The sequence below is a fragment of the Ptychodera flava genome, chromosome 15 (genome assembly GCF_041260155.1).
Source record: "Ptychodera flava strain L36383 chromosome 15, AS_Pfla_20210202, whole genome shotgun sequence".
NCBI lineage: Eukaryota > Metazoa > Hemichordata > Enteropneusta > Ptychoderidae > Ptychodera > Ptychodera flava.
Window position 1 is genome coordinate 13,258,082 of NC_091942.1, and position 12,483 is coordinate 13,270,564.

Genomic DNA, 12,483 nt, shown 5'->3' on the forward strand with positions numbered 1-12,483 from the left:
TGTCAGTGCAAAATCGATTACTTTGCGCATAGAATATGGTTCGACGGTACAAACGTTAGTCCATGGTTATGAGAAATCGTGACATGTCTGTGTGTCCTGCTGTACTGTCGTCATTCAATATTAAATATTGCAGCGCATAGAATGTTTATGACACGGGAATATAGTGCATCAAGTGTTGTGTTGGTATTAAATGAAAAGCAAGGGTCACCGGGCGTTCAAAGTTTGGTACAGTCCGATATTTGAAATTCAGAATGGCCGGCAAAATGGTGGCAATCACTGTATTATCTAAGAGAAAAAAAACCAGAAGTGCTCAAAGAGTTTAAAATGAAGCAACACAAATAGTGTAGAATAGACAAGTATTGTTAAAAATTGAGAGCCCGAGTGTCTATCCAGAGGTGCATTATACCACGATATGAGATGAAAGATGAAAAGGGATATGAACGCAAAGTACCCAGCGATGGGTTTACTTACCAGAGAATTCAGTGCAATCAACACCATGGTATCCCTGGGTACAGAGGCAAGTGTACTTATCAACACCACGTCCATCGACGCATGCAGCTCCGTTTTGACAGGGATTACTTCCACATTCTAAATAAAAATCGAATAAATTACGTTAAAAACAACTTTTAAAAATTATTTTATTTGATATATGGCAGAGGTATACTTGTGACACTGGCGTTACGGGATGAACTCCCAGAAATTTGAGTTACACTTGATAATAAGTTCACGCGCGATAGATGCTGTCAACTCAAGTATTTCTAAATTCTGTTAATGAGGAAAGAGCATCTAAATAACAATACCGACACGCGTACCAGTCCAACCGAAACATCTTTCTGAAGAGGTTTGAGATTACAGAAGCAATTGAAGTGGCCTGAATTCAGGGAACAAAGTCGATCGACCAACCGAAGAAGATTCTTCCATGTATGGAATCACAGTCCTAAATTGAACACTCTGGTGTCATGTAAATGTTATCACCGGCCAGGCAAATAAACTACTTACAAATTATTCAGAAAAGAAAGATTCCATTGAGCTTTCACGCTTTTATTTTGGAGGTAGTAGAAAACCGAGAATGACATAGGGAGAGACCATAAATCTTTGGGGGGGGGGTGTTGTAAGAGTCTTTGTATGCAATTTTCGCCTTTCAAGGGTCAATATAATTTTGTTCTGGAACACACAAAGCGTCAGACTATCTTTCGAAAGATTCTACAATGTACTCATTTACAAGTCTGTGAATATTTCTGCACAAGCAGCGTTAGGAACTTTTCAAACAATTTCCACTACACGTAATCTTGTCATTTTCGACCGCACTTTCCCATGATCTAATGGCTTGTCCCTTACAACAATTATCTCGCGAATGAATCTGGAATTCGCATTTGATTCATCTCCAAAAAGTATAGTGTCAATTGAGTGAAGACGAACGTTCAACAAACAGGGCGTATACAAATACACATGGTGTCTCAATGTATGTCTGGGCATTGTACAAGAATGTGAGAGATCTACTTTCTACAACATCGTCCAGAGTCTCTACTCACTACAATGCAAATTAACGAAATACATTTCGTGTCACTAGGAGCGGCGCGTCCAGGAGACTTCGCAAAGATGAAAATATATGCAGGCGTAGAAGCGGGAATTCCATGAGCCAGCTTGACAGTTGAATTCGATTGGTTAAATTAACGATTTCAGACGGCAGAGCAAATTTTGTCTGTTTACTGACAGTTAGTATTACGTAATCAAGACTACATCAAACAATTTGGACAGACGATGTGTATTGTAAAGCTTTCATAGATTTTCATTTTACTTCATCTAGACCGTAATCTGATAATAAAATTGGTCAAATTGGCACCATTCTGGCTCGCTCATCGCTTATCTCAAAAAATTATTTGATGTCCCCAGACATAATTCTTCTAAGATGAAGTTTACATTAACTTCACGTCCAAAATGGTGTTTTTTTCAAATGCCATTTCACCGTACATACATATTTACGGTATGATTATTTTGCAACATACGTATCACTCTGTCAAATACAGCGTCTACAGTCCTTGTTTGCGCATCATCAATAATTTCTAAAGACAAAGCGTACCGAAAGTAGAATTTATTTTTGCAAAGGTAAGTAATCTACCATTTCTCATTCTGAATCTGTTGACATCTTATTTCTAGTAATTCTGCTTTAGGTTACTGCTGAGGTGATTTCATTGTAGGTCTGTGACCGGAAGTTAGCGATAGCGTGACGTATTTTTAGAGCACCCATTTCGGAGTTAGCTATTATTACAGAACTATATTTTTTTACAAGGTCTTGATAGGTTTTAATGTTCATGTTCGATTAGCTTTAGAGTACTACACTCATTCGTATCACATTTCTGATTTTGTCATGGGGTCATCGTTGGTGTACTCTGATTTCTTTGCCTGCAGTTGGACCGTTTAGAATATGTAGTGATGTCATTTTTTGAGACTGCCATAAACGCGAATGATGGAACTTATTTGGGATAATTGGATGGTGAAATAATGTCGATTTAATCTACAAACGTTATCTCATGTGCTTTTCTTTTTACATTACACACTTGTTTTTATGAGTAATTTGCAATAATCTATAGAGCATCTAACACTTTTGAGAAATTTGAAAAATATGAAAATCCAATTATTCCAAAATAGTTCCAATCGTGTTCATTGGACGAGTGTGACGGTGCCCCCGTTTTCTTACGTTTGCATCAATGTTATATAGTACCCGTGATTTCAAATCTTCAATTGTCTGAGTCCGACTCTGACAATTGTTGCATTTACAGTGCCCCATTTCCAAGTCTTTCATTGGATGAGTGCTTCGGCGTCCCCAAGTTATGAGTCTGTCATCCGCCGAGGCTACATTTCGAGATACTATTTGAGTGTGACAGAGCTATCATAACTTAACCCTGTACAATAAGTCAACTGAAACACTCACAGTCCCTGTCAATCACGATTTAGTAAACAAAACCATCAACTGGTGTAAGTACATGATATAACATAATGGAATATAAAAGTACCTCTTTGACTTCAACTGACTCCCTAATCCTTCAATTTGTTGAAAGTACAAAGGTTGATGCTTTAATAAAAAATTATGAGTATGAGAAACGTCTTTCAACATAATATGCAGGAACGTCCTCTGGATCTTATCTCTACCACCAATTTTACTTTGCTTTTTCATTTAATACTTGGATCAAAGTGATGCCTGGAGATCTGACAGTATTTAGTCATGTTTTATCAATGTCTGTTTAATGAATTATTGATTTGTTTTTTGCATAACATATCGTGTAAATTATGAATCCAGAATAATGTATGGAAGTGGTTACTTTGTCGTGAAAATGCTTTACATTTCATAGATATCAAACGAGTATCTGAAGTTCTGTAAATTAGAGTTTAAGGTCTAAGTATACTTGACATGGTGGGGAGTTTCTCTGTAAATATTCCTTGACTGCATCACAAGACGCTTTTTTAATTAAAGTCTATTAAAACAGTGGTTGTAAGTGATTTTTACACCGATTGTTGATAGATATCATTTGCTTCGGTACAAAAAAAAAGAACAAGAAAAATCCAAGCACAATGAACACACACACCGGATGTCTGCATGGCAACTGCCTTGCTGCTGACGAAAGACCTCATTATCATAAAGTGTACATTTACGGGGAGAAACTTGAGTTGCATAGGGATGATATATACCCTTATAACTGACGTCACAGACACACGTCACAGCCAGTCTGTTGCAAAATCTTGACTTAAGGTAGTACGCACCTCGAATTGAAAGACTTAGACTTATGCTCAAAATTTCCACAAGAAAAGTTTAAATCATTCCTTTGCGAAATCAAAAAGAAAAGTCAGGGGTCACCGGGCAAAAATTGATGCTAGACAAATAAATTACCCAAGATATACCGACTCTTGAAATCCAAAATGGCCGCCATTCCTGTGTTATATAAATCTGTTGGGGGATTAAGGTTTCGATTTTCACAAAAATAAGCTGATGAAAACTTTATTTACGCCATGAGCTTCATAGTGAGCCCTACAAGTGGTAGACCAAAACGTTGAAATACAAGTTTAAGAGTTCGAATGACGGTCTCCGGGCGCATCCGTACCTTAGACATTGTTGCAGATCATATAGGCTATGTTTCAACTCGTCGGATAATGTTCTAAAATTAAACACTGACATTTGCGGGATTCAAGGTATAGAACCAACGCGCGGACGAAAAAAAACGACAAAGGAAGGTGTTGTCAGGGCCATGCGGGTGGAATATACGAAAGCATTCAAACATCACATAAAATCTGAACAAAGAACTGAACGATACTCAATGAAACAGCAGACATTCCGATAGGCGAGCAAGCCCATTGTGTAAAACAGTAACTCTTTGAATCTGGTCCCCTTCAAAAGATTCCATGCGTAGTTGTCCTAGGTATGTCCGTGCGATAAGAAATATACTTAATAACACTGTGTTGGAAAAGCGGAATATTTCAAGGTTCGTAAAATGGTAATGTCATCGGCAGCAAGTATATGCCATGCCTATATTATTTCTGTCACACCTTTCTGCAACAACTCGTTTGCTTCACACTTTGTTTGTCCATCGCTATCACTGAGAATTTCCTTTCACCTTTCCCGTCTGTAACGGGAATGGGTTGAAATCACCAGCGACGATTCGCTTCCAGGTATAACTTATGTTCTTATGTACGTGCGTACTAATTTTCTGTTATAATCGACCAAGAACACATATACAGAACTCTATAAATGTAACATCACAGTCATTATTTTCGATTAAATCACCATCAGAGTCTAAGATTTTTTCTAAAATGGATTAATAGTCTTAACTTTGTTTGTCGAAAACAGTGACGTATTGACTGCGAATCTGCTACTATGAAACTTTATCAGAAAATAAAATAAAATAAGGTGATATGTATTGTGAGCATTGTCATGGTGTATCCCTATTGTCAAAGAGTTGCCTTTCAGCCAGCAACAACTGATGACGTCGCGCTGATACAGAATGGATAATAAATGAAAAATGTTTGATCTCTACTTTCTGACTAATGGTCAAACCTAACTTTCATTTGTACTGTTTCAGACTAGCAGAATTTCAAGGACAACTGTTGATCGTAAAGTCTATAATTTACGGAAGAGTGTTGCTGTTGGGCGATGTCATCTGACTATCCTACTTAATATAAATCACTACGATATACAAATAAAAAGCAGAAGTGCGATTGTTGGATCGGAGCTGTAACAAATTCTGTAGCGGCTTCTATCGGCGAGCCCGAGTGTGACCCGTGGGACAGCCCCGGGCCATTCCTCGATCGCCAAAATTCAGACATTGAAATTATCTATTTGACGAGAAGTTTTAGCGACCAAAAGATAATTCACAGGAGAAAAAATGGAAACGCTTTGAAACAGGCGGGCCTCAATGTGCATTCTTTAAGAATGTGCCATTCTCGGAGATTCACCTTTTTTACGTTGACTGCATACGAAATAGCTCTGTAAGTCAACTCAAAATGAATATCAGCCATTGTAGGCGTCACGTTCGCATTCCTCTCACGAAATAACGACACAAGATAAATTACGTTCACCGGTTCAACTGTACTCACCTCCCTCGGCGCCTATTTCCGTGGCAATGGAAGTCACCAGGAGCAGGGTGAAGATCAACGCCATGGTGACAATCTCGATGCTTCTGTGTCGACCTGGCGAAAGCGCTCTGTACATTGGTACTGGCTGGCTCAAATCCCAGCCGAAGTAAAAGGATGCTCTTACTTTTACTTTTCTCACCCCTCCACTGTTGCGAGTTGTACTACAGGTGTGGGCCGTTTGAGTATTTTGAAGGCGTGCCCGAAAAACGAAGTTATACAAGAGTAATGTAGGTGCGTGGGTATATTTTCCGTTGTTCCGCACCCTGCAAAGTCAACTGTAAGTGCGTAATAATGTTTCTAAGTGATTAATCGGGCGCTCTGTTTGTTCGGGATAATGTAATAACAAAGATATGATGCAAATATGCTGCAAATGGAAGAACAGAATATGCTAGTCACGTGACCGAATGGCAACTTCAGAAAAATAAGAATATGCGGGCTAATTGATGAGCACAATGAAGTAGTCCATTTCAACCGAAATTTGTCAATGACGCACGCGCAAATATATTTTTGTTGTATGATAAGCTGTAGATGTGAATCTAGGAAGACTAATTACGTTATATCTGATCATATATAAAACTGAATTTTTTAGTTTAAACAAGCATTGATTACTTAAAGGTTAGGATATGTCATCTCTTACAAGTAATTTTGATGAGTCCAATCGTTAGATAATCAGTCAAACCAGAAGAGTGCCCCATTCTCGCTGTTCTGGTCGATCTGATTAGTTCAGTCCGTCTGATATGCTATTTTCATTTTTTAAACACAACAAGATCAACTCTCATATAAAGTTTCTGAGATTTTTGTTGAGACTAAACGAGGCAAACTATAGATACAAACGAAAGTCCCTCTGATCGATTTGTGGACGGCGCCCTGCCGCCAGCTTGTGCAGGACACGGATGGAGGGACCGTGGGCAGGATCATGACATTGTTCAACTCGAACCACTGGCCAGTTTAATAGTGTGACCGGTTCCCGGCGGGAGTGTGACCGCAAACCTGGTACACCTGCTTTTCCTTTCATCGAAAAAAGGGGGTGACCTCAACATAACTAAAGCCGAAGAAATGCGGTACGCCTTAAATAGAGAGCTACTTCTGTAAGTTTGTCGTGCCGGGTTGAAATGTTTGGATTGTTCATTTTACGGCTATGTTTACAATCGATCGATCTTGGCACGACACGATCCTCCTTCCGTCCAAAGAAACACGACCGTATTTTAGACAAAATGTGTTAGACCACTGACTAAATTTCGTCGATATACTGGACTCTCAGCATCCCGTTACTAGATTTATGTAAGGTCAGGTACAAGTTTGAGCTAAATGCTCATACAATTTTGGAGTAAAATATTCAATACCCAGATATCATGTGCAAAACTAGATGACAAATATCAGTGTAACATCGTGGTTTAACTTGCCTCATGTTGTTGCCAAATAATAAGAAAATGTCCTAATTATTGACGATGACTGATGCCAGTAAACATTTTTCGTTATAATTGGTAAATTTTTTTAATCTTAAAATTAAAATAGCTTCAACCCGTAGTAGTCTCAGGGGACTCAGCTCGTTGTATGTATGTACCACCTCAGACAATCAGCACACGGAGTTTTACAGTGTAAGTCATCAAACAGTATTGTTCAGATCAGAATAAAGACTTTCTCGACTGTTGTAAGCGTTGTATAAGAACTGACGTAAACTTCAAGCGAACCCAGCACCCGATGCTTACTGCTGCATCGTCCTATTTGAACTATAGGCGTTGTCGATGAACACACAGAGCCAAGTAAAAGCCTGCCGACTGTGTAAACAGACTCACAAAGTGGCACCTTCCAATTTAGGTTTACTTTGGCCCAGGTTTGATCCATTCTTATTTTTCTTTTCTTTGCGCACTATCAGGTCTGTTTCGATGCATTCATCGTCGGGCAAAGCATGAAATGTTACGGTGGTATAGAGCACGGAGGGGCTGTGGTCAATCTGAAAGGTTGCGTGCCAACGAACTAATTTACACCGGAGGAGATGTCGCTGACACCGCACTGTATCGCACCAGTCAACCGGCAGAATTTGAATCGCCGAAATACCAAACAGGTTTACTTTTCTATTCAAGTGAGAGTGGCCCTGGCGAAAATGGGATATAAGCTCTTGTCCAAACCTTGATTGTTAAATAACCATTGTCTGAGAGGAAAAGTGGGAGGTTTAAACTTCGCTTTTATCGATCGTATGGACGGGTATGATTCAGTGAATTTACGTCGCAACAAAGGCATTCCAAAGGACACTTATGAAATATAAATCGGGTTATTATCCGGGAACTTTGGGAGCAGCAGCAGGGGCACTTCCCTCAAAAAGGTCCAGGAGTCCGCATTGTCCCATCTTAATAATGGATTTGAAGGAATTTACCTTCGTTCACCCTTGGAGGTACCAAAACCTCCATGGTTCACCCCTTTGTGTTCGGGGCATCACGCATGGCAGAGCCGGTAAGCTTAATTGTGTTTTCTGTCAATATGTACAAAAAAAACCATGCAGTGACCGTCTCTGGGTCGTCTGTCGTCGCTTGCATTTACGTAACTTGACAATAATCGATAACGCACGGCACGGCAGGGTCGTAACTTGTCAGTGCACGTGAAGTTTGACGATGCTTAATATATTTCAGCCCTCGAAGAAGATGCTGTATATATGTAATTTACAGAACGCTACGGTCCATTCGTTTCGTGATTGTCTATTGGTGGGCGTCCGGCTCCGTTAATAGACTGTTTTTCAGTACACTGATTCGCCATTGATTGAAATAGGTCACAGTGAACGACAATACAGTACGTCTTTGCTTAAGGAATTGGCCATTAAATTGACTGTTTACTACCTTATACAATTGATTGAAGCTTACGGTCACCTGTACCTATAACTTGTAGAAGCCAGACTTACAGACGTGGAGATATATGTCAATGAGTGTATCTCTTGCATTGCTGGAGTTCATAAGAGGCGAGTTTTTTGGATAAAATTCCTTGATGAATGTTTTAGGTGAAATGCAAGACAGATTTGATAAGGAGCTGTACAATTGTGCCTGTACTACAACCCTATTACGCAAATTTTAAGGCACGTAAAAATCTTGAAACGGCATACCGCGAAACTTTCAAAGTTATAGAGGCGCGTGACCTATCCAAGTCATCGGGCAAAATAGCCACGTTTCTCCTTTGATTGCACTCATTCTGTTTCGATAAAGCTGCCGACACTGACATGCAATGACCTCGGAAGAATGGCACTACATGCAACTGCGAATCTTCAATTAACGTTGACTGTCACGTGACTCCACGCAACGACGAAACTCAGTGACCTGACGGGTCCTGTATTACTGGACAATTGCAAGCTGTCTGAAAAGTTCGGGATGGTATTAAACGCTTCAGATGGCACGGTCATTGAATTAACTATGGCGATTCATACGAAGGTAAAACACAAAGGCATTTCCTGTCCCACCGTATTGGTGAGTATTTCTGTCTTTTTTTCTTTTTAGGGGTGGGGCGCTGTTTTTATTTAAAGTAACCCCCGGGAAGGTTCGTAGTGCCGATAAAGAGCAATGTTGAAAAAAATTAAAGTTTCTGTAAGGCTGAAGCACCCGTGATTATCTCTTTCTGTTCATCAAATGAGTTTTAAAGTTCCACTTGTCGGGTGGTGTTACAGGGCTACTTGGGACGTCTCAGTTACAAGTTCATTCATATTCGGTGACCTTCATCCCTTTGGAATCGGGAACAAGGACCTGTTCATCCAAATTTAAATTATCCTTGTGTCAGGACTATGGCAGGATCCTCCGCCAATTCCAATCAGATACTCCATTTTGAATGTACATTAATTGCATTGATCATTCAGTTTACAGATAAACGCAAAAACCACTGCATAGACTAACTTTTCCGAAACTTTTTTTTTACTTTTCAGTACAGAGGTGAAGCATGTCGTTCTGAAAACAAACCGACCAAGTGTCTCATAACCTGAGAGTCATTTTATTTCTCAAAGTTCGAAAATTAACTGAGAAGGAAAATCCAGTCAACTTTGTCAGCGTGAGAACCAAACTGGACCATCTCCAATTTCAATGTGGATTTTGGGTATTCTAATGAACTTCAATAGGGGAAAAAGTCGAATACGGACAGTTCAAAGTCGGTAGCTGTAAGCATTGCATTGAAATGGCTGGTAATCTCTCGGAGTATGATCCTGGTGACCTTCAGCGACTAAAAGAAAGGTTTAAAATGAGCGAAATACCAGGCGACCGCCGGCTTTTTTCTTTCCTTAAAATAGAAACTTGTACGAAATTGTCGTCAATGTCATAGGCCATCCTTTGTATTGCTTCTGCCCATCGCATTCAGACTACATTGTTGTATTCACAATCAACCTCCACTGTGCGAGTAATTGCACGTAATTTTCAGTATTGCTAGCCAATGACGCCCTCTAACTCTATTGTTTTGATAGTCCTTATGAAAGCTTATTAGCTTGCACCATAGGTCCCAATGCTCGTATATTTCAGACCTGAATTTTTAAATCTTTGTACTGGTTAATAATTCCTCAATCAAAGTCACATTCATTTGTAATTGTAATTCTTTCCTAAATCAAAAGAAGTTTACACCTATTTATGCCATTGTACAACAAAGAATTGTTTATCTGTTGGAACCTGTCATCGTTTGTCGAATGCAGAATCAAGGCAGCGAGTTGTGATAAAAGGGTGGGTTCTTTGATAAAAGCAGAGGCTGTCGTAGTGGAAGGGACTACAGCTTGCACAATGTCTGTTTTCACCAATGACGTCACGACTGAGCTATTGTAGAAACAAAGCAGTGACTGCTCCTGTGTCGTTGTGATATGTGACAAGATCGGGCCATAGGCCAAGATGTGTTTCGGGAAGAACCATAGTATATTAGGAAGGGTGGTCAGGATGTCTACATCGTTTCGCGTTTCGAAAATTGGACAAATTATATTTTTCGGAATTTTCATATAGTCCCTACTTTTTTCCAAATTTACACTTTTTCGGACGACCTTCACGAGAACTTTTTTCCAAAAGTTAGGATCGCTGCAATATTTTTTTAGCAATTGTTGCTCCACATGTTTCCGAATTTTACAATTCCCTCGCAAGATTTACTGGGTTATCCCTCATTCAATAGCCTCTCTCTGGTGAATAAAGGGCTCTGGGTGGATAAACATGCCGGATACAATCAATTTTGTGGCTTTGAATGGGTGAATATAACGGCCGAGAACAGAGAATTCTTTGTCTTCGAAGGCGAACAAGCTGAGCAGAGAAGATTTTGGTCTTCATGTGTCGAATTTTATATAATCACAGAGACAGGAAACACCACGTGCTTAGGTTTGACAGTCACAAGGGGCTCGGTTCCTTTAAAAAAAGTCACCTGATCCGCAATTTCACCGAAATTTCCGCGCTTCGGTGAAACTTGGCGACGTGATGATTAAATTTATATTTTGTCATTTCCGTTGTAGATCGTTTTGGTGAAATTTTAAACATTTGTCTACTCGACATTTGTAAACTTTTTGTTGAGATTTGTAAATCTTATCCAATAGTTTTGTCTAGGAGATATGAATAAATAATTTACTAGTTTTAAACAGGAGAGTGCGAGTAAGACCAACAATTTCTTATTCACTGAAACTACGGCAAAATATTAAAAATCCACTGCCTTCACTGACTTGAGTATAGCAAATCAAAATTTGTAAAGCCCGATGTAGAAAGCTATTGAGTAATATCAGTTAACCAGTATCGAAACAAAAGAAAAATGACATAAGATGTCTAGTGAATAAACATTTCAGTGTTCGAAGCAGATCTGACGACCAGTAATTACATAATTCTATTACTTGACTGAACACAAACGAGAGAGAGAGAGAGAGAGAGAGAGAGAGAGAGAGAGAGAGAGAGAGAGAGAGAGAGAGAGAGAGAGACTCATCCAGACAAAATCGTATACCATTATGATAAATGAGCCCTTCATAATTTTCGTTTTTGAAATAGAATTTATTAGTGTGCAGAAGATAAAACATATCGCGGCGCGATGTGTTTTAAATATTGACAGAAAAAGATGTATTTATTGTGATTACACCATTAAACAGAATTTCAATTTATTTCCTTATTGGACTCAACCAACAAAATAACGGCAGCCAATGACAATACTTCAATTTAACGAAAAATTCAAGCGATATCATTTCCGAGTAATCCATAAAATTGACATATTTCGGGAAGTTTCCAAAGTCTTCTCTGATTTACTATCAACATCCATGTCATGATTACGCACTGACTAGAATAGGAATGTTTACGCAATTTTCTGTTTCGAGGAAAGACGGAGAACTGGCGCAAATCGCTTCCATGCCGTCCATCTGGCTGCTATACGGTATGATATGTATTGATTGTGATCCAAGTCTCTCAAGCCAAACCAAGTCAGAGTGGCCACCAGTATTAACTTTTCAGGAACTTCAACAATCGAAGCGTTAAATGGTGTCAGGGTCTCGTGAACTGGCTTATCTTTGTAGCGTGAACCGGATACACATTTAACACTGTCGCATTAAGGTAGAACGCGCCTCGGGGACAGATATTCGGGCTCTCACATTTTATCAATACTTTTCTGGTCTACAACTTGTGGGGCTCATTTTAAAGCTCTTCTTGTAAGAAAAATTTTACCGTCTTTCGAAAATCGAAAATTTTAGCTTTCCCTATAGAGTAAACGCAGGGATGGCGGCCATTTTGAATTTCACATATCGGGAAATCTTGGGCAATTTGTCTCACCAGTACCAAATTTTGCCCCTGATCTTTATTCTTGATTTGGAAAGAGACATGTCTGAAAGTGTCATTGAGGAAAAATTGATCAAAATATTGAGTCTTTTCACTTTCGAGGCGCATACTACCTTAAACGATA

At 39.3% G+C, this 12,483-nt stretch overlaps 1 protein-coding gene across 1 annotated transcript in view; it reads right to left on the reverse strand.

The window, feature by feature from the left end:
* Positions 1–5,797, reverse strand: part of LOC139151203 (fibropellin-1-like) — a 28,857-nt gene extending 23,060 nt beyond the window's left edge. Inside the window, exons 1-2 of the mRNA XM_070723817.1 lie at positions 5,587–5,797; positions 472–588 (exon numbers count right to left, since the gene is read on the reverse strand). Of these exons, the coding sequence (XP_070579918.1) occupies positions 472–588; positions 5,587–5,701 (232 nt within the window). The 5' untranslated portion in view covers positions 5,702–5,797. The remainder of the gene's footprint in view (positions 1–471; positions 589–5,586) is intronic.
* Between the last annotated feature and the right edge of the window lie 6,686 nt (positions 5,798–12,483).